Source organism: Pelodiscus sinensis, chromosome 14 (assembly GCF_049634645.1).
Source record: "Pelodiscus sinensis isolate JC-2024 chromosome 14, ASM4963464v1, whole genome shotgun sequence".
Classification (NCBI taxonomy): domain Eukaryota; kingdom Metazoa; phylum Chordata; order Testudines; family Trionychidae; genus Pelodiscus; species Pelodiscus sinensis.
In genome coordinates this window covers 1,289,315-1,316,447 of record NC_134724.1, presented here as the reverse complement: position 1 = coordinate 1,316,447, position 27,133 = coordinate 1,289,315, and the positions used below count along the sequence as shown (strand labels likewise).

Here is a 27,133-nt window from a genome sequence, read left to right as displayed (position 1 = left end):
TTAGATTGGTAATGTCCCAGCCATCCATTGCCCGGACTGAGGAGATGATGATCAGAGTGAGAACTGAATTTGTGGATGAGCTGAAACTCCAATGCCTCCCTGTGTATTTGACTAGTAGAACTGGTTTGTGACAAGACAGCCACCTGGAGATCTTTTAAAAAATGATTAGGTAGATTGAAGTGTTGTTCCCCAACAGGTTTCTGTATGTTCTCTTTGCGGATATCTGATGTGTGTCCATTGATGCTTTCCCATAGGGACTGTCCAGTTTGTCCAATATATATAGCAGTGGAGCATTGCCGGCATAGATCAAATTACTGGATGTGCAGTTGAATGATCCCCCCATTTGGTAGCTTGTAGTTAGCTCCAGTAATGAATTTGCTTGCATAGATATGTGGGCAGAGTTGGCACCAGGGCTGGGTTCCTGGATGTTTATGATGTGGTTGTGTAGCATGTTTACCGGAAAGAATTTGTTTCAGGTTGCGGGGTTGTGTGTAAGCGAGAATAGGCTTTTCCCCCCCAAGGCCTCAGAGCGAGGGATCATTTTCCAAGATGGGCTGCAGATTGTGTATAGTGCATGGGAGGGGTTTGAGCTGTGGACTATATGTAATAAGTGCAATTATGTTATTTTCTCTTTTTGGTCTGTCTTGAAGTAGTTCATGTCTTGGTACCTTTTTGGCTCTGACAATCTGTTTTTTCACTTCTTCAGGTGGGCATTTCAGTTTTAGGAATGTGGATGTGTTCCTCGGCCATCAACTGTGGCTACAGTGGAAACGTCCATTTTCCATGCCTGATGCATTGCTGTCTCAGACGTTTGAGCTGATTGGCTCTGATGTTTGTTTACAGAGCACTGACTAACGACAGCATGCAGATGACGCCTTTGCAAGGCCGCCAGTACCATGAACATTAGCGATGCACACAAGCAGGTTATTTCATATGGTTATCTTCCCTTCAAAGGTTGCTTATTGCTTTACCCTTTATCGCAGGTGCACAGTTCAGGATGCACTACTGGTTCCAAGAGGGTCAAGCAGTTGTGTCTTGTCTTAAGAGGTCCCATAAGAATTGGAATAGGGACAAAGTGGGATGGAGGCAACCATCAGCACTGGAAGGAAATACTGCCATCCCCTTCATTTCCCAGGAGTTTCTAAAACGCTATTGGAACACGAGTCAAACGCTGCCAGCATTGCCATAGGGACAGAAATTAATTTTCTCTTGGACCAGTGGGTGCCCTTCAAGGGAGGAGAGGCCTCAGTGAGCAGAGGGAAAAGACAGCCAAAGCAAACTCTGGAAGTGAGAGTTGAGCACTCATGCTGTTCGCTCTGTTCCAAAACAGAGCAGAGTCCAAGATACTAACTACCTATGCGGATGGCTCTACAACGCCACTATTCACTCGTGGCTGTTCAAATGACAATCAGAAACCCATCCTGCAGGAGACAGCACTTCCAGAAACCGCATGAAAGGGTGGTTTGATGCCAGCAGTCCATTCAGAGCAAGACACACATCAGCGCAACAGCTCCATAAAGTGGAGGTGGGGAGGGGGGGAAATGGATGCCTCCTTTCATTCTAGTGCTAGAGATTTCTCCTGCAGATGTACCTATATTGAAATAGGCATGTGGAGCAGTAAGAAAGATGGCATGCTTGTGAGAGTTAGAGAAGATGGTAGGCCTACTAGTTTGTTTTGTTCATTATCCCTTCTCCCATATAAGATTCTAAACCAGGCTTGAACAAAATATGGCCCGCAGGCCAGATTCGGCCCACCAAGCCGCCAGATCCAGCCCACAGAGACAGTGGAGAGCCCCAGGCAGGTTCCCCTGCTTGCCCTATAGGCTCAGAAACCTGGCTATGGGGTGCTTTCTCTTTATGAGTCCAGAGGCAAGGGAGAAGATTCAGATGCTGCTCCTGCCCCCAGGACAATCCCATTGGCCAGTTTCTGAATAATAGGCAGCCACGAAGCACAACCCCCCTCCTCAGTTACTGACTTAAGCACATGATGGAGCAGGCAGAAACATTTTAAGCTCTGCAAGCCTTTAGCTCTGCAGACAGGCAGGTTTGGCTGCTGGCTGATAAGTCTCTTGGCCAGAATCTGCCTCTGGAACTACAGCCCCTCCCTTTTCTAACCACCACTCCTGCCCTGCTACTTCACATGCACCCATACCCCTCCCAGATCTGGCACCCCAATCTCCTGCCCGAGATCAAAATCCACTCCTACCCTAAGTCACATCCTAAAACCCTGCACCCCCGTTCCCTGCCCTAGGTCACAACTGCCTCCTTCAGTCAAACTCCCCCTCAGACTCGTCTCCCTCCTGCATCCCTTACTCCAAGCTCCCTTTTGCACTCAACCTCCATCCCAGACCCCGCACCTCCTCCATTAATACCATTGAAGAGTAAGGCCCTCAACCACTTTCCAAAAATCTTGGGAGTGGCCTCCCATCAAAAATTATTGCCCACCCCTGTTCTAAACTCAAGCATTCCAGTGTCAGAGACCTGCAAAAGAACCAAGTCACAAGAGGAAAATCTTTGGCCAGGTAATTCCAGTGTACAAAAACCCAACTTTAAGAAAAAAAACATCCCTGTTATACTTTGCACAGTTTCCAAAAGAGTTTAACAAAATCTCAATGGCGCCCCTCCCTTTCACTCAACCATCAAGAAAACCCCTACAAGCCTCATAGAAATAAAGGAGTTGGTTAGGAACCAGCTGTTGGGGTTTAAAAAAAAAAAAAAAAAGTACAAATCAAGTCTTTTCAGCCCAGTATGTCTGATCCTTTAATGCAGCTCCTGTACTTTATCCAAGTAGCTAACATGTCTCCACTGTTGTCCAAATATTTTCCAAACAATGCAGTATTATATAAGGATCCAATATTTATCCTATAAAAAGATCTAAATAAATCAGCATGAGTGTACATGAGAGGTCTTAACTGGCTTTGACAAAAAAGATTAAACGATTTGACTCTTTCCACATTTGGATTTGGTTAAATAAAAAAACAAAAGTTAGCTAAGTTTGGCGTAACAATAGGATTCCTACAGGAATAACAGATGCAAAACTCCTGGGTTCCCCCCCCCCCCCAAGTGCAAAGCTGCCTTGTTTTGCAAGGAAAAAAAAATACCCTTCTATTCTGTTCCCATCCAACTCAACCAAATTCCTATTCAAATTCTTAGGAACAGGTAGACACATGGGGAGTGCTACTGAAAAATACCACTCACCTACATAGTGGGTAGCCCCCTCCTTTCTCCCATGCATGGTAACGTCCTGGATGGCAATACAAGTTTTGACTAGAATGATTTCCTGTACATACATTGTGTTTACAGCTTAAGGAATACACAGGCACAGGAATTCAAACGGTCTTTTGGTGGCTGGTTTGTTTAAAAGCCACACTCAATAGAAAAAACAACGTTTTGCTTGCCTGCCATTTACTTGTACAGAGCTTTTCCCTCCCTGCAGTACGTTTTTAAAAAGTCTATTGTGGAGCCATTCTCAAATCTTTTCCATACACTTGAAAGGGCGTTTTGTCCATTCTGCTTTTACAAACAGCATAACCAAAACAAACCCCCAAAAAACCAACATGAACTTGCAGCTACCTATTACAAAAACAGAAGATGATTAACTATAGGGTGCACCTCCAAAATCTGGGACTCTCTGGTCTGGCAACATCTGTGATCCGGCAAGGACCATGGATGGCCTGGCCGGAGAGTCCCGGCAGCTGGGAATGAGGCCCACTGGTAGCCCAGCAGGAGGGCTGGTAGATCAGCTGCAGCAGAGCCAGGGCCAGAGGGGCAGGTGGCAGCCAGCAAGCCCCAGGCTGAGCCGGCTGCAGAGTTGGGCAGGACTGCCGGGAAGCCCGACTGGATCAGCTGCAGGAGAGCCCCAGTCAGGTCAGTGGCTGGAGTGCCAGGGCCAGGAAGATGCAGCCAGGAGCCTGGGCCGGGGGGGAAGGTGCAACCCCAGTGGGGGGCGGGGGAGCGCTGGCTGTGAGCCCTGGAGGACGGGGCAGAGCCCACAGCACGGTTGACAGCCACCAGGGAAGATTTGACCTCCCCTGGTCTGGCAAACTCTCTGGTTTGGGACCACTCTGTCCCAAGGGCACCGGACCAGGGAGGTCCAACCTGTACTACAAAACCCTAGGTCGGGACATATCTATAAGGATTAAAAAGTGAACATACAATTTTCCCCTTTTTGTCCATAATTTCAAACTTATCATTGCAAAGTTTAAACTGATTCCCCTCTCCCCTGCCAGCAACACAGACATTTAAACGCAAAGTAGAAAGACTGATAATGTTTTCATTCTATTTAACTTGTAAACAGGCCCTTCTGGTTTAATTTATGGCTGGGAGTGAACAGGCTGAAACACATTATGAAGTGAACACTATGAAAACCAGACAATTCAGCTTGGCATTTCACGATGAAGGCGTGCATTCCCATCGTGGCAATTACTCCTTCCAATTCAAAATTAGCTGTTCTAGCACATAAAGGTTGCATTTGGATTGCATTTCATCACGTAAACACATGGAGTTCCAAGAGCGCCAAACCAAAGCTAGTCAGAGAAAATCGGTTTTACTTCCAGAATTCAACATTGTGTTTTGTTTTAATAGGTGATCTCAGAGAGAACAGCTTTGCCAGATACGCTTTGTAAGCCAATCTATCGAGGGGAAATAGGAGCAGATCTTTTTTGAGCAAGTAAATTCTTCAAATCTAAACCAACTGCTTGTAATGCAAATTTCGGATTAAGTTAAAAATATACACGGTTGAAGTTAAAATGCTGATTGTTTTGAGCACATATAGGAGGGAATGTTCTGAAAGCAAAGCCAGTGCCAGATAAATCTATTAGAGGAGCAGTGCCCAGCAGTTTATGCTTACAGACTACCTTTCATCTAGAATGAACTGTTTGTAAAGGCCTGACAGATGAAAGGTTCTTTAAAAGCTCATAAAGTATCTGGGATCATTACCTCCAGCAATTAGAGTACTTGGGAGGAAGAGGACTCCTAAAGAAGACATTTGAGGGCATTAACACAAGGAACAAGATGTCCACAACTAGGAAATAAATATTTAATAAACATGTAGACTGCATTTAAAGTGATGGATCTAATTAACCCAATGTTTATAATGGCTTCAGACTCAGAACTTAAAAGCTTGGTGCAGAACTGCAGGAACCTGGCAACTTCTAAGGCAGCCCCGCGATTTCCTTTGCCCCGCGCAGGGAGGAACGCTGACTGGGGAGAATGAGCAGCAGCAGCTCAGTCAGGACAGAAATAGCCCAGCTCCCCCACTCTCTGGCTGCCTGCTGGCCAGAGAGGGAGCTAGGGATAGATTCCCTCCCAGAAGTGATGTGGCAACCTCTGCGCAGGGCAGCTGATGTGCCCGGCGCTTCTCCCACTCAGCTAAACAACTGCCTTTGGGAAGTGAGAGCAGCTTTGGCTCCGGTCTCCTGGCCCCCCGGGGTGCTGCCATTTGAGCTCTTAGCCCATGTCCTAGCAGTACTTCCGTACTCAAGCAGCAGCTTCAGAGTCCGCAGACTAGGATTCACACAAGGGTACTGCACAGCTGTGGAGAGGCACCAGCTCTCAAGGGCAGTGGGGAAGACAGCATCAAAGCCTTCCCTCCAGCCCCAGCTCTAATGCGGGTACTGCTGTTTTTGGCACACTAATTCAGGCAGAGCTAGATTTGCCTGTCTATCTGGGGGGCACACTCCCAGATGTAGTGCAGACAACCCCACAGGCTCTCCAACCAATCTCCTCCCAAGAAATGCTCCAACAGAGTGAGCCCAACCTAAGTGCGCTCTTCCTTCTGAAATTTGGCACCCCTCCCTCTCCAACATTTCCCCCCTCAGAAGCATGTCCTCAGCAATACCATACCATCAGAACTCTAGACAGCAGCACACATCCCAGGCCCACAGGACAAGGGACAAGAAAGAAATTCAGCAGGGAAGAGTCTACCCCAAATACCAAAGATAGTATTTAAAGTGGGGGTGTTAAATGTAGTTTCATCAACTTGTCAATAATCGGGGTAGCCGCAGCAGGGTTAGCGCCCTGACCAGGAGCTAACCCCGCTGGCGGCTCAGCCTTACCAGCTCTTAATACATTTAAAAAGCCGAGGTGCAGCATCTGGGACTGGGCGCATACCCGGTCCCCACCCCCCACCCCCGGGGGAGATGGTGCTGGGGAGAAACAGGCTTTTAAGCAAGCTCCCCATCTCCCTCCCCCCGTCTCTGGTAGAGGCTTTTGCTTATTGGATTGTCAACTAGTTGCTTACATCCCTAATTTGAAGGCTAATAAGGTTTAATAAATTAGCTTTCATCCCCTTGTAACAGTGATATACAGGGATTCTGTTCTCAGAAGTGAGACAGCTGAAGAAGCTATTTAGACCAGACACCTAATAATCTGGCTACTGCTATAATCTTTTCTTCATGACAATGGAAAAACCTCCAACACCGATACTTCCAGTGATGCTGGAAATTGCAAGTTAGATTTTATTTTTCCAATGAAGGATGCATATTTATCTAATAGTAAGAGGTCCACAGTATACTGCTTCACTCAGAATCATTGGTACTTTTTCACTAAGTGCTCTTCAAGCCCATGTAAAAATAGTTCAGTCCACATAGGGATGTGAACAGATACTAACCGGTTACTCGGTAAGTATCTCCCTTATTTGGTATGCTTACTGGGTACCGGTTAACCAGTACCTGGGAAGCTGGTAGTTGCAGTCCTGTGGTGCAGGAAAGGGAAGGAAAAGAGCACAGGATCTCACTTAACTTAGCGGGAAGTAGGGATGTAAAATCCTGGTTAATTGAGTACTCTCCTAAACTACCCTGTACAATGGGAGAAGGGATGGAGCAGCAAGAAAGGCTACCTCTAGAGAGCAGAAAGCATTGAGAAACAGTAAGTTCATTACTACTCACACCACTACTTAGGTATTATTATGGATGGATCTTCATTCTCCTGTATTTGACTAGTTTTCTCCAATACACATGCTGCACCTTGTTTTGTGCAGCATTCCTGCTTTCCCACTCTTGTGTCTTAAAAATTGAGTGTGAAATTCAAGCATGTGCAAAGGGCCAGCACAAAGTCTATGCTCCACCTAAAGCCTAGTTTACACTACAGCAGGCCCTTGATCCAAGTTATGCAACTTCAGCTACACGATTCACATAGCTGAAGTCCATGTACTTAGATCTACTTATTTCAGTGTCTTTTCTGCAATGAGTCAATGGCAAACACTCTCCCTTTGACTTCACCTACACTTCCTGTTCTGGTGGAGTACTGGAGTCGACAGGAGAACTCTCGGCAGTTGATTTATCATGTCTGTATCTATCATGTCCAGTATCTATCATTGCATGTCTGTATTTATCATGTCCATGCAATAAATTGATACCCGCTGGATTGATGTGATGTAGTGTAGTGTAGACATGCCTTTAGTCCTCTAGTTTGTATGGCCACCCTGCATAGAGGTGACTATAAGGAGATTTGTAGTAGTAGCTCAACTCAGATCCACCCTCAGAAGATGAAACCTGCGGTATTTCCACTGAGGTCTGAATAGCCGCAACCCTGAGAAAGTGCTTGATGGCTGTATAAGCTTTTAAAATGACCCCCTTAGAAACCACCTCCGATAGTCACAGATGTCTCCTGAACAGCAGGATAAAAACACATACACCAAAGTCATTCCATGGAAGACTGACATTGTAATTAGTCCATGAGTAGAATATCTTCTCCCCAATTGGTGTCTCAAATTAGGTAACTGAATACACAATTAAATTAAATAGGAACCAATAGGAGCTGTCTGAAAGAACTGTAACAACCAACTAGTGCCTGATGTCTCCCCTAACACGTTCAAGAAACAGAAAATGGTTTAAAAATAAACCAGTGCAGGCACACTGATGATAAACTAAATAGAAGAGCAACTGAGAAAGTCCAGTATGACCGCTTTTTGCATTATAAAACAGCTTAAGCAGGTGGCAATTGGCTGTTAATGCATTTGTTTGCCAGAAGGTGAGAAAATGAACACTATTCAGTAAATCCCATCTAATTACTTACAGCTGAGAGCCGCTACTAATTTACGCTTACCCTGCATATTATGGCTTCAGAGGTAATGAAAGGTGTTTTCTCGCTCATTTCCTTGCAACTCTGAAACATGCTCTCTCCTTCCCCAACCTCTGTATTGCTCAAGAGTTGATTTAAAGCATTGAATTTCAAGGAAAGATGGCCAACCGTTTAAATAGAAGCATTTTAAAAGGTGATAAAAAGCCTTACTACTAATCCTGCCCTAACAATGTTCTTTAGAATTAAGGGGACCTTCACAAAACTTCCCTCCTTGCTCTTTCAAGGAGTGAATAAATGAGGGGCCGGCCAGTAGAGGTCCTTGAAGGCACTCGCAGTACATATGGAGCAGAGAACGATTACTAGTCTTGCTGTTCTGGATAAAGAAACAGCATGGTCTCAAATTACCCAGAAGTAGCAGAAAGGACACACAGCTACTGAGAATGTGAGAAACCCAGGGTGATCGCTGCAATACAGCTAGTTATTTATAGCCTACCCTTGTAGATTGTATAGAGGTTTTCAGATTTGACTATTACAGCCACAATTACCAGGTCCAACAGATAGTTTAAAAAAAAAAAGTTATGCCCAGAGGGCTTCAGTTTGTATCTCCTGGGTGCTGTTCCTCATTACATAGTAGACTGACAGCAGCAGAACGTTCTCTAAGATCATGTTTGAGAGTCTATTCGGAGAGCAATGTTCCTGCTAAGGTGCACCCCTGCATGGCTGCGCACAAAAAATGCTTTCCATGCGACAGGCGGCTGCTCCGGTGGGCGGGGCCAGCTAACAATGTGGTGAGGAAGCCACTGGGGAAGGGGGCCAGGATCTGCCAGAGCCACATGGTGGTAAGGGAGAGAGGCCTGCTCCCGTGGCCGGGGCTACCATGTGGTGGGGGGCCAGGCCTGTTCTGACAGCTAGGGCCGGGCGGGACATACCACATGGCCAGAGGGGCGGGGTCTGCTTCGGCAGCCAGGAATGTGTGTGTGTTAATAAATTGGGTGCCACTGGGCACACATCCAAACCAGCACATATGACCTCAATATTGGTGCACAAGTCAAAACTCACTCCGTGCATGGTTGGAAAATCTTAGAGGGAACACTGACACAGAGCCCTGCAAGTTTGCAGATATCTGCTTTATGTTCGCTGATATCCACGGCTCATTGGACACAGATGCAGATCTCCAGCTATTCGCTTAGGCTGTGTCCAGACTCAGGGATTTTTTCGGGAAAAGTAGCCTTTTTCCACAAAAACTTCACCTGCGTCTAGACTGCAGCCGCGTTCTTTCGAAATTAAATCGAAAGAATGCGGCTTTTCTTTCAACGGCGGTAAACCTCATTTCACGAGGAAGAACGCCTTCTTTCGAAAGTGCTTCTTTCGAAAGAAGGCGTTCTTGAATGTAAATAGGGCTTCTTCAAAAGAGAGCATCCAGACTCACTGGGTGCTTTCTTTCGAAAAAGCAGCTTGCTCTTTCGAAAGTTCCGCGTGCAGTCTAGACGCTCTCTTTCGAAAGAGGCTCTTTCGAAAGTATCTTTCGAAAGAGCCTCTTTCAAAAGAGGCTTGCAGTCTAGACATCGCCAGTCACACCCCCTGTCTACTCAGCAGAGGCAGCTAATAGAGCATCTCCCTGCTCACTTGTTTTAGTTAGGATCTTGAGATGCTCTCCCATCGTTAATGCCTGAAAGATGACAATGACAATGGCAGAAAATATCCCTTCTCCCCCAGTCTGTCTCCAGACTCTTCACAACAAACACATACAGTTTAAAGGCACCACGTAAGGCTTTAATGCCCGCTGAGATCCAGCAAAAGGAAAATAAGCCACCAAAAGGGAGTTTCGGTAGCATTGAGGTACATTTTAAAAGTGACATTTTACTGAATGAAATGACAAATCACCACAAAAGGCAGCCCACATATTACCCAGTTATTTTGATGCTAAACTCAATTATGTTTACTGAACCATGATCTCTTCAGTTTGTCTCCACGGGTCACAAACTTGTAACATATCACAAGCACACTGTAGAAATTGGAGTGGCAGGTGGGTGTGGCAGAACAGGCACAGCAGTTAGATGTTTAGAAGCAGAGTGGAAGACAGGTGTGTGTCAGTTCTTCTCAAAAACCTTAATTCCATGTCACAGAGCAGAATAAGAATCTCTACAGAACAGGATGAATCCAGTATAAAAAATAATTAGCAGTGTTGACTTTTGAGGTTTCAGGATTGAGTAGTGCACACCTGATACTGCTATTGAACAAGGCCATTAACAGACTCAAGACAACGAACCTCAAGACAAGAAGGCATGAATTTTGCAGCAATTTCCGTAAGATGCAGGTTCTGGAGCACAAAAATATATATATCTCCACATGGCCAGTGTTCCAGCCATTTTAATTTTTAATGGAGAAAAACCTTTTCTAATATCAACTTCAAGCTAAAAATTTCAGACTCCTCCCTTTTTACAACTTGTTGTTCATACCTACTGAGAAATGAATAGTATTTGTTTACATCCTCTTGCTTCCTCCTACTTACTAGCCCAGACTTGCATGTTTCTTGGCTTGGTAGAAGTTCATTGGCTTCTCTGCCAACTCATTCTGGCATAAAGATAAGTCAGCACACAGACCCTTTTATTTAAGGAAAATGGGCAATTGGTTTCTCAACTGATTTATTCAACTTTCACATCAGACTGGACATGAAACTGGGCAAGCATCAATAGCCAAACGCACTGTTGGTTTTGACATTAGTACTTTATACCATGAGTCAACAGCTACATTTTCCATTTAAGCAAGGACTAGATGGCATTCCTTCCCTTTCTACACTAGGAGTAGGAAAAGTACAGGCCTTATACTCTTACCAGTCTTTCACTAAGTCATTTTCATCAGTGATCCTTGTGTTGTCACCCACAAGCTATATGCATTACACCTATTTAAAAGGCTTTTTAAAATTCTCCAGAACCCAAAAGAATGAAACTCTACAACAATAGCTGCAAAGTCAAAACCTTCAATGGTGCCTTCTCTTTCCAGTAGACAATTGGTTGGATTTGTCCTTACCAGATGTCATCTCACACATTGCCAGTACTGTATTCTCCCCCCTCCCTCCCCATACGCAAGAGGCAGAAATTGCGGCAGACCTTCTCTTTCAGTCTCAGCAATCAGTTTACACTATGATCAAGGCAATAAACTGCTTGTATTGCAAAGGTCAGAGTACATTTGCCTTTGAATTAAACTGACATTGGAAACATTCACCTGTAAATTTATACAGAGAAATTATTCCATACTGTTGCTTTACAAGAACGAATAATAAAGAGTTTGATTTAAAAACCCTCTTGGCGTGGTTTGAAGAGATTAAAGAGGAACAGGATGGCCGGAGATTGTCATGACAAGTGACACTGGGAACAAGTTTCAAACACTCCTATTTCCACCAGCTGTTATTTCTGTCAAAGTACAGAACAGTGTAAGCTAGTTCCCTTCCCTACCTCCACGCTGGTAAGGAGACTCGCAGGCCTGCTACATTTTCACATCTACCACCTATTTCAACAAAACTGACATTTACAATAGCCTTCTAGAGTGGAATGTTTTAGATGTAGATCTCCATCCTGTAATTAATATCGGACAATGTAAGACATCTCTGCTAATGGCTGGATAAATAAGACATTCACGGTTTGTGTTTTCTTTCAGCTAAGAACTTACGGCAATCAGCCTTCCCTGCTTGAGAGAACACTGTAAAAAAGCTTCAAGACAGACAAGGAAAAGAGCATTTACTTTAAAAACTGCGATGTCGATGTCAGACACAAGCTCTGGAACCCTGGTAGAGGAGTTAAGTAGGTTGGGATTAACTGAAGGAAGAATGTTTGTTATCAAGTACTGCATCAGCCACTCCGTTACCCTGACAATGAATATCAGCCTGACAGGCCTATCTATCATCCAAGTCATCCCATTTACCCTTTTTAAATATTGTCCTAACATTAGTTTCCTTCCTATCTTCTGGGATTTTCCCAGCATTCCAAGATTTATGAAAAAACATCTTGGATGCAAGTTACCTAGACCTGCTGATTTAAATGTCTAACTTTAACAGCTTCTGTTTAACATCCTCCTCAGATGCGAGTGGAATGCAAAGAGCATTAGGACCATATCATCTGTCCCGCGCCCCCCTCCATAACAGAAATATTTAATGTAGAAAAGACAGTGTTCATAATTCTCAGTGTGCACATTTTACTCAATGAGCAGCAGCAGTCAAAAAAGCAAACAGAATGTTAGGAATCCTTTTAAAAGGCATAGAGAATAAGACAGCAAATATCTTATTGCCTCTATATCAATCCATGCACAAAGAACTGGCTGAAAAGCCAGCTTCCCACAGGTACCAGTTTCCGCCTCCCCCCTGCACAGCTGCGTCTCGATCAGAGCATATCTACACTAGGAAATTTCAAAATATCTCCTGGAATAATAGAATCAAAATAACGTTATTCTGAGGAAAGCAGGAGTACAGATTTTGAAATAACAGGCTTGGTAATATGGACTATTATTATTAGTTCAAAATAACTTCCTACTGTCGACCAGGGCTCAGAGGCAGTAGCTTGGGGACAGGTGGCTCTGCGGGAGCTCAGGAGGAACCAATTGGGAGGCAGTGGGGGGAAGGGAGGTGGCAGGCGGTTCCACACAAGCTTGCTCTCCATGGGCACAGGCTCCAGCCTCCATTCTTGCTGCCTCTGATAGAAGCAGCAATTTAGGATTAACTGATGAGTTCAGTACACAAGTGAATGGTTAACCTTACCGGATGATGCTTACCAGTTATGGTAAACCAGCAGTCCAGTCAGGCCACCCCACCCCATTAAAGCAGTTAACTGGTTAAACATGACATTTACAACAAGGCAGAATTTTGGCTCCATGAGTCCACTCATAAGAGAACAAAACTGAAATCTTGCGATTCAGGGAAGAGACAGACAGACACACTACTGAAGTTTCTTTACCCAGAGGCTACGTCTACACTGGCCCCTTTTCCGGAAGGGGCATGTTAATTTCAGCGATCATAATAGGGAAATGCGTGGGGGATTTAAATATCCCCCGCGGCATTTAAATAAAAATGTCCGCCGCTTTTTTCCGGCTTTTAGAAAAGCCGGAAAAGAGCGTCTACACTGGCCCCGATCCTCCGGAAAAAAAGCCCTTTTCCGGAGGATCTTATTCCTACTTTGAAGTAGGAATAAGATCCTCCGGAAAAGGGTGCTTTTTCCGGAGGATCGGGGCCAGTGTAGACGCTCTTTTCCGGCTTTTCTAAAAACCGGAAAAAAGCGGCGGACATTTTTATTTAAATGCCGCGGGGGATATTTAAATCCCCCGTGCATTTCCCTATTACGATCGCTGAAATTAACATGCCCCTTCCGGAAAAGGGGCCAGTGTAGATGTAGCCAGAGAGAAATACTTTAAAACTCAGTTCCCATTTTGGATGCTCTAACTGTGGCCTGCTGAGCCAGTTGGCAACAACATTCAGGTGATCAGTCAGAACAGCAGACCCTGTTCCCATAGTCTGTTGATGAACGGTACGGCCGAAGCACTGTCTGTCATGACAGGTACCTGAGCACTGAGACTATACTAGATTGCTGTGAGCTCTCGCCAGTCTTTGCTGACTTGCTTTCTTCTTCTTTCACAGTCCTTGACTGCATGCAAATAACTGGAGAATACTCAAGGGATATACCTTTCTAAGGGGCGGATAAGAGATTGTTTTGGCAGGGATAAAAAGAAGCTCTGTAGTAGCCACATGAGCACAGACTAAGAATATCCACATGGAGGCCACTGATCTCAAAAGAGAAAGCAGCTGAAAGGGTGGGTTGTTTTGATAAGATTTCTCCCCCTCTCTAGTCTTTCTTGCAATAAACTGACCAATCCCACTCAGACTGGGAACACACAGAATGCTAGCTAACTCTCACAAAGCCGGGGTCTGCAGCATCCTTGTTGCTCACTTGTATAGCGTACAACTGATTCTGGATTAGGGATGTTAAAATGTGTTAATAAATTACACACAAAGGCTACACCACCAGCTTCTCCCTACCGCCCCGCTCCTAGGGAGCCAGCTGCCACCCACACGCTGCTGCCTCTTATACAGAGGCAGCAGTGCAGGGTGGCAGCCAGCTTTCCAGGAGCGGGTCAAGAGCCTGTGTGTAACCGTGATATTAACCGATAAGCCCAGAGTATATGGGAGAGCTTGACTAAGGCATCTGTAGACCTCCACAGTAGCGCTCAATACTCAGTACAGGTTTCCTGAAAGTCTGTTCTGTGTTGATGTGTTTTATTTCTTTAATTTTTTGCGGTTTTTAGACCTGATTTGGAGTGCTGGCCTTCCTCCCGGAGCAAGGAGAATTCCCCTTAAAGCAGCGGGTAGGCTCTCTCAGAGAAACAGCACACGTCTGTGGCATGGGCTCTGCAACACCAAATTGCCAATGCTGCTTTCTGGGCGGGCGAGCATGTACTGAAGAATGCCTGCACTGCTGCGCTCCAGAAGGGTAAATGGGACTGGGCTGCTGCGAATTATCTGCACTGCAGAGTGAGAGTTTGAGGGAAGAACATTTCACTTTGTGCCTCTTCGGGTACGTCCAGCCTGCAGTAACACCCCTCACAGCTGTGACACTCAGAGCCCAGGCCAATGGGACCTGGGCAGACAGGGCTCCAACTGCAGGGCGAAATATTGCAGTGCAGGCTTTAAGTCTCGGCCAGCGCTGGGCGCTCAGACTCTCCTCTCCCAGGGGATTGCAGAGCCCAGGCTCCTGCCCAAGCTGGAACATCCACTCTGCAACATTTATCCTTGCAGCCTAAGCCCGCAGACCCAGGCTGGCCACAGCCATGCTCAGGGCTCACCAAGCGGCGGTGAGCCCTGCGCAGAGCGCGGATCAATCTGCACCGGCTCTCCCGGGTTGTAATCTACTCGTCACGGGCAAGTAGATTACATTAATTGTCGAGCCCTGGCCATGCTGCACGTGGACCCTTGAGCCCAGCTCTTCAGGTGGAAGGGACTGGGGGGGTTGTGTGTATACACCAGGGCTATGTCTACACGGCCCTCGTTTTGCACAAAAAATATGCAGAAGAGGCAAAGCGTGGAATATCACTGCGCCTCATTCACATCATTAAAGAGGCTCTGTTTTTGCGCAAGAGGCTTTTGCACAAAAAGGAGCCATCTACACAGCTCCTTTTTGTGCAAAAACCTCCTCTTGCACAAGAGCCGGCTCTTGCGCAAGAGGGGGGTTTTGTGCAAAAAGGAGCTGGATACACAGCTCCTTTTTGCACAAAAGCCTCTTGCGCAAAACAGAGCTTCATTATGCGAATTAGGTGCGGCAATATTCCACGCTTTGCTTCGTTTGCATATTTTTTGCGCAAAACGAGCAGTGTAGACATAGCCCAGGAGCACCAGAACATACGCAAGAGTGAACCAAGGCCCCATCCCCTGCTCTTCCTCTTCTCCCTAAGACTCCACCCCTGACCAGGGATGTCAGAAATCATGTGTAACCCACACACCAAGGGGCTCGTCTACATTGGCCCCTTTTCCGGAAGGGGCATGGTAATTCTTGAAATCGCAATAGCGCCCTTTTCTGGAGGATCTTATTCCTACTTCAAAGTAGGAATAAGATCCTCCGGAAAAGGGCTTTTTTTCCGGAGGATTGGGGCCAGTGTAGACGCTCTTTTCCGGCTTTTCTAAAAGCCGGAAAAAAGCGGCAGACATTTTTATTTAAATGCCGCGGGGGATATTTAAATCCCCCGTGCATTTCCCTATTGCGATTTCAAAAATTACCATGCCCCTTCCGGAAAAGGGGCCAGTGTAGACGTAGCCCTAGTGTGGTTACTGAGCAATGCAAGTGGTACCTAGACCACAGCAACAGTTAAGACCAAGAGATCTCTACAGCCTCTTCAGGGCCGCTACATCCCCACTCCCAACACACCCACGGAGAGCGGACAGAACCCCACCGTAACAGCTACGCTGTGTCTGGGAGGTGCAGAGCGCAGGTACAAGCCCAGCAGAAGCAGATGGAAACCAGGAGGCAGAGTGCGACTCGCGCAGGCCGCCTTCCAACTGAGGGACACAAGCCGTAGCATCAACCTGCCCTTCGGCCTGGTCTACACTAAGGAGTTAGTGACATAGCTGGGTCACACTCAGGGATGTGAAAAATCCACACCCACAGGACATAGTTAAACCAGCCTAATCCCGGCTTTAGAAGGTACTAGGTTGACTAAAGAAGCCTTACATCAGCCTAGCTTTTGCCTTGCAGGGCGGCAGATTCCCTATGCCAACAGTAGAACCCATCCCATCAGTGTAGGTAGTGCCTATACCTAAGTTTCTCCAAGCTGCGCAGCCATGCAGCAGCCTATTAAGTACCGCGCAGGCACTCAGGGCTGTGGGGCAGGAGGAGAGACCCCTGCCACAGCCCCAACTCAGGCCTGGCTAAGGAACAGGTGCCCCTGCCACACTCACCCGAGATGCACTTTAGGCAGCGAGGGGAAAGTACACAGTTTGCCACATTCCTCCCTCTAGCTGGGAAGTGCAGGGGGAGGATGAACCTAGACCTGTCTTCTGGGGTACATGTGCCTGGAGCTGCGGCAGCCATAGAGAGGTGCTTCTCACCTGGCCCCACCCCAGAGCAATGATTTAAATGAAGAAAAAACTGATTTACGGAACTGAGCAACATCAGACAAATCATTACATAAAGAAATGTGGAGGAAAAAGTCATCTATAACGAAGTACAGCAATATCCTCAGAACTTGCTTTTCATTCTTTCAGAATTCTGATTCTTGAATATGAAGATAAGGGGAGAGCAATTGTTTTAAATCAGCAAAAAACCATCAGCCAATAAACTTTATTGATCTAACAGTCTGTCCCTCAGCCCATACATGTAGAGTCATCAAAACAGGAACTGCTTACCATTTTTCAGCACATCAAAAAGCTTGTCCTCAGAACAGGCATTTTAATTACCCAAAAGGCTCAACAATTCAATTTACAGTTCAGCTTTCAGGAACTTTCTTTTTAAGCCATATATGCTTTACAGAAACATGGCAGAATTATTCGAGATACATTATGAACTAACCAAAACTAGGATAACCTAGAGGTGGTATTTCCCATTTTAATCTAGTTAAGGATGTCTGGACCTGGTTCAGTTTGAGTACCACGTTTGGGATAAGAAAAACACATCTTACTAAAGAGAATTATATTGAGCCACGCATATGTATTGAAAGTTTCACTCCTCTTATTTTGGTGTAAACAGTACAATACAGCATGCCACAATTTGTTCTAAGAAATTATTAGAACCAACAACCAAAATTGTTGGCACTTAATTCTTATCAATATATTAACACAGTAAAAGAAAGTGAAAGTGTTTGCACAATTGGATTAAAGGTTCACAGGGATTTACATATTGGTAGATTGGACCACACATCCACATACTCCAATACTCTGCATCTAGCAATGACCAGTGCCTAATGATTCTGTTCTGAAGACAAAAAACACTCAGTTAAAGACAATAGTGGAGATTTACATAGCAAGGTGGGAATTTTTTTCCTGAATCTTCTAGAAAAGAACGCTTAAAAAACCCCACATATTTTGGACCACCACCACCGTCAGTGGTCACAATTATCCATCCATCTCTTTCAACATTCTGCACAGAATATCAATTTTGACCTCTCACAGCAGAATTCTCATAGACTGTGCAATGAATAAAGTATTCTCTCTTTTTATGAGTGCTAATGTGGTTTAATTTAGATTTCTTCCTCATTCAGCCCCTCCTCCCCCAAAATATCTTCCCCACTCTACCAGTGCAGGATGAGTGTAAAGTAATTTGTTTTTAAATAGGCCCTTTATTTGGACTCCAAGTCCCCTCAAATTCTTCTTTAAACAATGATCACTGAACTTTCATATGTGCCAATGTCAATCGTTTCCAACTATCTTTGATGTCCTACTCCAGACAGACACGCTCAGCCTCCACTAAATCTTTCAGGCAAGGCAGACAACTGGAACCAGATGTGGACATACCAGCAGTCAATGATATAATTTCAGTAGTTTCTCTTAAAGATATCCAAGATATCTATTCTTAACCGCCATTGCTTCAAGTAAGTGACCTTTCACCACAAGCACTCCTACCGCTTTTCCCCCCTGGAACTCCAGAGCCCATCAGTACGCGTGTGACGGTCATGCTATTTTTGTCAACAAGCATTACCTTACATTTGTACAAGTTAAGTTGCATCTGCCACCAATGTTATTGGGCACTGTGTTTAAATCTTCTGTTTTTAAATTTGTTTTCAGGAAATTGCTCGCTCATTTGTAGCGTATCAATACAGAATTGACAGGCATATTGAACTGTTTCCAAAAATACAATGCTAAAGGATTATTTAAGTCAGCCTTGTTGAGATATTTTCAATAAATATTAGTTTTCCACCTAAAATGTAGTGGCTAAGTCTCAATATAAAACACTATTTTAGATTTAGCCACAAAATAAAACTTTACAAGACTGAAAAAATATATTTATAAAGCTTCACGATATATTGCACACCAAAAGGTAACTATAATGTGCTGAGAAGTCACACAAACAATATTGACCAGAACTGATGAGGATGGTGCAATTATTAGAACTGAACTCTATTGAGAAAGTCACTAGCAATGAACTCTATACTTCTAAACTACATGATTTAATGAAAAAAAAAATCACTTGTCTGACAAAACACTTCTGAAGATGCATAATAAAGTATTCCAATTCTGGCTCAACAGATGTGAAAACAATCAAAAAAAATAATGCACAGAGTGTATTCAGGAGATTGCTTTATTAAAGCTGAGAAGTTATTAAACAAAACTAGATGGGCGGACTGAGATCAAAGCTTGCTCCATATTTTCCATTATAAAAAGACATTAATTAGTGCATGAGCACAATGACATTCCTCCTTGTTTCCTACACACTTCCCAGTCCTCCCATTTTACTGTTGCTTTCCCTCCCACACTAAGCTTTATGAGGATCGTGCTCCTCTATACCCCTACAAACTGTCCTCCCCATTAACCAATTAATAAGCTCACTTCTCGTCAAGTGTTGAGCACGTCATTTCACTGAGACTGGGCATATGTAGCTATATTCGTAGAACACTCTAAAACAGGGGTGGTGAACCTAAGGCCCGGGGGTTGGACGTGGCCCCCAGGCTTGTCTGGACCTGGCCCCCAAAGTCAGGGGTCCCCCCCAGCGAAGGGCTAGAGCACACAAAATCTACTAGCCGGTAACACACCCACCCACCCCGGGCTCAGGTGTGTAAGAGGAATGTCTTTCAAGGCCTCAGTCAGGGGCCACATCAGTGTGGGGGGTTGTTGTTTCACCCTTGTGTTCAGCCCCCAACTGATTTTTCTGCAAGTCAGCGGACCCCAACCCAAAAAAGGCTCCCCACCCCTGCTCTAAAATAATAAAATCCTCTGTGTGATGCTATAACAACTATTAGTATACAATGAGTACAAGAAATCTGACTACCGGAAAAAGCTGCCAATCCCCAACTGTTTAACTTCAACAAATAAAGAAACTTGGACGGAATAAACTAATACACAACCTCTTTTCGCCAATGATGCAGAGAGATTCAGTAGCCATTGCTGTTTCTTGATGCACAACTAATCTTTTGCATTTCATTTGTTCCAAAATAAGGATCAGTATCCTCACTTGAATTCCTAGTGTAACTTACAGGAATGCAGAACTGAACCACTCAAAAACTCTACAGCATCAGCACATCTTGGAATCTCAAGAATGTACGAGATTTAGGGTTGAATGCTGCTGCGACCACCTCTAAACATGAGCAACTGACACCAATAAGATTGCATACATCTTGAGAACCTACGAAAATCCATTTACTATTGGTGAATAAGGCACTTTCCTTGACAGGAGGTGGTAGATGGTATGCTGAGCGCTCAGTTTAGTAGAATATAGCTTTTTATTGTAAGTAGTTCTTACACCCTACAGTTCCAAAGTTAGCCTCTCAACATGAAACACAACCGCACTGTTTAACTGGGTCTGAAACCATTCATGTGACTGAATGGGCTGCTTAAAGCTTTCCCAAGAAGCAACCCCATCAAGAAGTTAACAAGACTGATAACAGCAGTTATTCAAATCTTTGAAGATAGCAGAGAAATTGACACTAATTCTTTCAATTTCATTCTACTACTGCTTAAGAAAGATCTGAAAAGCACCACAGGCAGGCAGTGAGGCTACTCACTAAGAACCATCTTTCAAAAATATCGAAGCTGTGGGAGAGTTCCTATCTGGAAAAAAAGGCTCAAAAAACAAGGATGAGAAAGGAAGTACCTTTCCCCCCTTCTAGGGTCTAGAAGCAGGGAGGAGGGGAAGGGTTTGGATTTGTTGGATACCTACTAACCAAAATTCTAATACAATAATTATAAAAAAAAAAAAAAGAGAGAGAGATCCCAAGAGACAGTAACTCAGCAGGATTCCCATTCTCTTCCCTTCAACAGCAGTTACCAACAGTGCCTGGAATTCTCAGTGGCATTTCCCTTTACCCATATTAACAGCCACCCACACAGTTTTCCACAGCAAACTTATAAACTACACTTTGTAAACCTGGTAAATAGTTCAGGGCCTGATTATCTCGAAGTTATGCACTAATTTAATAACTAGTACCGACAACACACCTCAATTTTTTAAATTGACACTCATTGTGCACCATATAATCATCTGCTGCCATCTTCATTTAGCTAGGAATACAAATTCTTCATTTCTGTAAGTGCCAAATCACGCTAGCAATAGCAATAGCGATTTCATATCACTCAATTCCTTTTTAGAATGGAAATTACTGTTCAGTCGTGATTAGTGATTTATAATCTCAAAAAAAGCAATTTAATCATAAACCAAGCTAATCTCAACTTTTAAAAATAGCTTGCTGGGGCAAATGAATCACATTTACCATCGGACTGTACTTGACCTAAATCCCCTATCTTCTTATTTGCTTTCAAAATTGTCTATATTGAATACCAATGTTGTGATTTACTAAAGCATTTCTTAACATTCGGGTATCACCATGTGATATTTGCTCTGAAAAAGCAAACTATTGTAAAGATGACTTCTACTGACTATCACAAAATAGTGTAAGGCTATTACTCCTGAATGTATCTACTAGGTAACAATGCGAAACATGGTACTTCCATAAAGAGAAGAATTAGCATTATACCAAGCAAGATTCCAGAGTCCAGTTCCCCAAAGGCCAAGGCTGCCTTTCAGAGTATTTCTACATCTCTTTCCAATAAGCCACATTTCCAAGTGTGGAGTAGACACAAGTTTCCTTAGAGATAAAAACGCATTCCCAGTGCATGTCCGGTCTATTGAAACACTATCTAGTGATCTTTACAAGAAGGGACAAAATCCTGCATGCGGGGCTCTGGTGAGCTGGCAGGGGACAGAGAATCCTGCCCCATGCACAAACCCTCCCAGCACAGCCCTCACCCCACTGCCGCCCCCATTCCTCCAGCCCTCCCCCCATCGCTCTGCGGCCCCCCTGCTACACCCCACAGCCCTCCCCCACACTGCTCCATGCCCCCAGCCAAAAGCACAGAGCCCCCCCACTGATCATCATACAGCCCAGCCCTCTACCCGCAGCCCCTGACACCCCATGGCCCCTGCAGCCTGGCCCCATACACTGCCCCCCAACCCCCCCCCGCGGCCCGGCCCCACACACTGCCCCCCAACTCACACGCCCCCCCCGCGGCCCGGCCCCACACACTGCCCCCCCAACTCGCACCTCCCCCCGCAGCCCGGCCCCACACACTGCCCCCCCAACTCGCACCTCCCCCCGCAGCCCGGCCCCACACACTGCCCCCCAACTCGCACCTCCCCCCGCAGCCCGGCCCCACACACTGCCCCCCAACTCGCACCTCCCCCCGCAGCCCGGCCCCACACACTGCCCCCCAACTCGCACCTCCCCCCGCAGCCCGGCCCCACACACTGCCCCCCAACTCGCACCTCCCCCCACAGCCCCGCCGCACACACTGCCCCCCAACTCGCACCTCCCCCCACAGCCCCGCCCCACACACTGCCCCCCAACTCGCACCTCCCCCCACAGCCCCGCCCCACACACTGCCCCCCAGCTCGCACCTCCCCCCGCAGCCCCGCCCCACACACTGCCCCCCAACTCGCACCTCCCCCCACAGCCCCGCCCCACACACTGCCCCCCACTCGCACCTCCCCCCGCAGCCCCGCCCCACACACTGCCCCCCACTCGCACCTCCCCCCGCAGCCCCGCCCCACACACTGCCCCCCAACTCGCACCTCCCCCCACAGCCCCGCCCCACACACTGCCCCAGAGCCCCCCATATCACTCCCCCCCGCGGCCCCCGGACTCACGGCGGCGGTGCCCGCCAACACTTCGTGCCGCCTCAGGCGGGACTTGAGACTCTTCATGCTGCGGCCGGGCGGCACCGCGACTCTGCAGGCGCGCGGCCCCGAGCCTGCTGCGCGGTCCAGCGGCGCCGCCCCTCTGCCCGCCGCAGCCAATCGCCGGCCCCGGCCCCTCGCGCCCGCCAATGGGAACGGGGCGCGGGGGCGGGACTTCCCCCTTTGAAAAAGGCTCGGTGAGCCTCACCTGGGCGAGGGCGGGGCTCGCGCACCTGGCCGCTCCGAGCCCCGCCCCCTGGGCAGCGGCCGCGGCAGGGCTAGAGCGCGGCCGCTAGGGGGCGCCGCAGCAGCAGCAGCTCCCCAGCGCTCCCTGCAGTGTGCGTGGGGGGACGGCGGGTCCCTGCTCCTCCCTGCTGTGTTGGGGGGGCTGCTTTCTGCAGTGTTATGTGGGGGGGGGGGCTCCTCCCTGCTGTGTTGGGGGGGCTGCTTTCTGCAGTGTTATGGGGGGGGCAGCTCCTCCCTGCTGTGTTGGGGGGGCTGCTTTCTGCAGTGTTATGTGGGGGGGGTGGCTCCTCCCTGCTGTGTTGGGGGGCTGCTTTCTGCAGTGTTATGTGGGGGGGTGGCTCCTCCCTGCTGTGTTGGGGGGGCTGCTTTCTGCAGTGTTATGTGGGGGGGCTGCTCCCTGCTGTGTTGGGGGGGCTGCTTTCTGCAGTGTTATGTGGGGGGGTGGCTCCTCCCTGCTGTGTTGGGGGGGCTGCTTTCTGCAGTGTTATGTGGGGGGGTGGCTCCTCCCTGCTGTGTTGGGGGGGCTGCTTTCTGCAGTGTTATGTGGGGGTGGCTCCTCCCTGCTGTGTTTGGGGGGGGCAGCTGCTCTCGGTAGTGTTATGTGGGGGGAGGGGCTGCTCCTCCCTATAGTATCAGAGTATCAGACATGCATCTGACGAAGTGGGTCTTTGCCCACGAAAGCTTATGCTCCAACACTTCGGTTAGTCTATAAGGTGCCACAGGTCTCCTCGCCGCCTCCCTGCAGTGTTTGTGGGGGCGGCTGCTGTCTGCAGTGTGTATTTACCTAAAATAATAACCCAAGAAACAGCACCACCCCACAAGAATCCGAAACATGAGCTGTGTCTAGACTGCAGGGTTTTTTCGAAAAAACTTCACCTGCATCTAGACTACAGCCGCGTTCTTTCGAAATTAAATCGAAAGACCGCGGCTTTTCTTTTGACAGCGGTACTCCTCATTTCACGAGGAAGAACGCCTCTTTTGAAAAGTGCTCTTTCGAAAAAAGGCGCTATGTAATGCAAACTGTGCTTTTTCGAAAGAGAGCTTCCAGACTGCCTGGGTGCTCTCTTTCAAAAAAGCAGCTTGCTTTTTCTAAAGTACTGATTGTAGTCTAGAGGCTCTTTTTCGAAAGTATCTTTCAAAAAAGTCTCTTTCGAAAGAGGCTTGCAGTCTAGACATAGCCTATGGTGAAAGGGAACCCTGTTCCATTTACCTCCTCAGAAACAGACTCAGTGAGGGTTTTTTAAGGATGTTTTTTGGCACAGCTTTATCACTCGCGCACCCCATCACACAGTAGAACTGTGTTGGGAAATTCCAACTTAGGCAGATTGCACAGCAACAATCATTCCCAATCATCACTATTGTGATTGCTTAAAGCACAACAAATAGTCTAGTAGCACCTTAGAGATTAATAAAACATGTAGATGGGATCATGAGCTTTCGTGGGCACAACACACTTCTTCAGATGACAGGAGTGTTGGAAGTCCAGATCCAAGAATAAATAATGGACAGAGGAAGGGGGGGAGGGAGAAGGAAAAAATGGAGGGGAGGAAGAAAAAAGAGACAGTGAGCAGATAAGCTTCAGAGGGATAGGCTTTGGAGGTGTGTTGAATTGGCCAATTCTCACTTACATACAACCCCCTAACCTGAAACACATTCTTTCCAGTAACCACGCAACACACCTCCATCATAATCATCCAGGAACCCACCTCTGCAATCAGCCCCAGTGCCAACTCTGCCCACACATCTACACAAGCAATTTCATCACTGGAGCCAACCACATCAACCACCAAATCAGAAGCTCATTTAACTGCACATCCACTAATGTGATCTATGCCATCAAATGCCAACAGTGCCCCACTGCCAGGTGTATTGGCCAAACTGGACAGTCTCTACAGGAAAGAATCAATGGACACAAATCAGATATCTGAAAAGGCAACACACAAAAACCTGTTGGAGACACTTTAATCTTCTTGGACACTCATTAATGGATCTCCAAGTCACCATTTTGTTTCAGACCAATTCTGCAAGCCAAATACACAGAGAAGGGTTGGAACTTAACTTCATTCACAAGTTTAATTCTTATGCAATTGGTATGAATTGGGCTATGGGATGGCTCGCACATTATCAACCAAACAAACAATAAGGTGCTAATGGTTCTTGATGTCTGTGTAGAATCTGGTGTTGGTCATCTTCCTTTCCAAGGCAAACTAATGGTTCTTATCAGCCTCTTGTAACTATTTAGTCTTTAAGGTGCTACTAGACTATTTGTTGTTTTTTAAGTTTTTCCTGTAACAAACTAACTCGGCTATTCCTCTGAAGCTTCAAGGAGTCCTGTAGCACCTTGTAGACTAACAGATGTATTGGAGCATAAGCTTTCATGAGCAGAGACCCACTTTGTCAGACACTTGTAGTGGCTATCCAGAGGCAGGTATAAATATGCAGGCCAGAATCAGACTAGAGATAACAAAGTTAATTCAATCAGTTTATCTTTGAAGTCTGGTCTTGAAGTTTTTTTGCTGCAGGATGGCTACCTTTAGATCTGCAATTGTGTGTCCAGGGAGACATGAAGTGTTCTACAGGTTGTTGTAGGAGAAACTGCTGAGTTACAGTTCATCTGCAAGTTTGACACCATCAACTCAGGATTAAACAAAGACTGTGAATAGCTCGCTAACTACAAAATCAGCTTCTCCTCTCTTGGTATTCACACCTCCAGATCAGCTACTAGAAGTGGGCCTCATCCTACTGGATTGAATTAACCTCGTTATCTCAAGCCTGATTCTGGCCTGCATATTTATACCTGCCTCTGGATATTTCCACTACATGCATCTGACGAAGTGGGTCTATGCCCACGAAAGCTCCAATACATCTGTTAGTCTATAAGGTGCTACAGGACTCCTTGTCACTTTTGCAGATCCAGATTAACACAGCTACCCCTCTGATACCTCTGAAGCTTGTCTACTTACTGTCTCTTTTTAATTCCTCCCCTCCATTTTTTTTCCTTCTCCTTCCCCCCCACCCCTTCTTTCCCTTATTTATTCTTGGTTCTGGACTTCCAACACTCCAGTCATCTGAAGAAGTGGGTTGTGCCCATGAAATCTCATGGTACCATCTACATGTTTTGTTAGTCTTTAAGGTGCTACTAGACTATTTGTTGTTTTTTTTAAGCTTTTCCTGTTACAGACTCATTCAGCTACCCCTCTGAAGATTGTGATTGCTGCTCAGTTTTGTAAAACCTTGGTCACACCAAATAGAAACTTTGTGTCTAGCTCAGCCTGACAATGCCTCCTTAAGCAGATTAAGACAGCACTATGAGTGACAACTCTCACTGCTCCAAACATCTCCCAAACGCTTCCTTTATCCATTTGAATGTATCTTTTCTTCTATTACCCAAATATTTTGCAGACAATCAATTGGTTTGAGACAAGCAAGCATTTGCTTGGCTGGAAAAGTAATTGGTTGTCTTTGGACAAGTGTAGACAAATGAACTAATGTTGTATTGAACTGGATTAAAGACCACAGCGAATATTGGAACAGTGACGCCTACACTGGGCATGCGTTGATGGTTTGCTGTTTTACGTTAGAGGGACAGAATCTTCTGGAGACACCCAACAAATGTAGCAGCATCCTATTCAGTACAATAAAGCTTTTGTTACTCTTTTGGCCCCATTATTAGAAGGCAATTCTCATGTCCAAATCTGACCCTGTCTTACAGGAATCCAGTCCAGACGTGTACAGAGTTTAAACTCCAGGCCAAGTGGCAGATTTCGAGTCTCTGCCTCTCTCCCTAAGCACTCACCGTTTCTCCTCAACCCCGTGCACCTGCCTAATAAAAAGTTGATTCTCAGGAAACTCTCTTTTATGGAGATGCCTGTAGTCCCACGCTCCATGAGACTGTCACAAAGATCCAGCTTTTCTTCATTGACACTCGGTGAGTCAGCCAGCCAGAGGCACTTGAGCAATGAAAGAGCCGGTACCTTTCCTTTGTACCCTTCTCTGCACAGACATTCCCATGGTTGCTACCATCGCTCCTGGGAGACCCAGGCTAGCTAATCACCTCATCTAACCCTGCTCACAAGGACTCTAAATCTGATGTGAGGATAAAAATGTCAGCAACAGCTGACAGCCCTTCTCTGCGAGCACTCCCAGCGTTGCTTACACCCAGAGAGATGGAAAGATATTAACAATAATGGAGAATTTCCTAAGCCTAGATAGGGCTACAGAGCCTCCACAGTTCCTTCCTACAGCACACCTGAGCATCAGCAGCTCCGAGAAGGTGTTCAGATGCTATCTGGATGAAAGCCATGGAAGTGCCTGCATCCACAGACAGTGAAAAAACAAACCTTCGTGGCCTCTCTTGAGTCCAGTCTTTCACAGCATGCAGCCTCGTCTCACACTAGCAAAACGTCTGCTCCGTGCTAACACGGGTCCGAATCAAGCAAACAGCTTCTGAGTTGTTCGATACAAAACACGACCAAGAGGCTGCTCTCAGAAACGGGGTTTCAAAGTCCCAA

General features: G+C 46.3%; 1 protein-coding gene across 1 annotated transcript in view; it reads right to left on the bottom strand.

Moving 5' to 3' along the window:
* UACA (uveal autoantigen with coiled-coil domains and ankyrin repeats) overlaps window positions 1–22,502 on the bottom strand; it is a 50,015-nt gene extending 27,513 nt beyond the window's left edge. Inside the window, exon 1 of the mRNA XM_075896811.1 lies at window positions 22,347–22,502. Coding sequence (XP_075752926.1) covers window positions 22,347–22,403 — 57 coding nt within the window. The 5' untranslated portion in view covers window positions 22,404–22,502. The remainder of the gene's footprint in view (window positions 1–22,346) is intronic.
* Window positions 22,503–27,133: the final 4,631 nt, after the last annotated feature.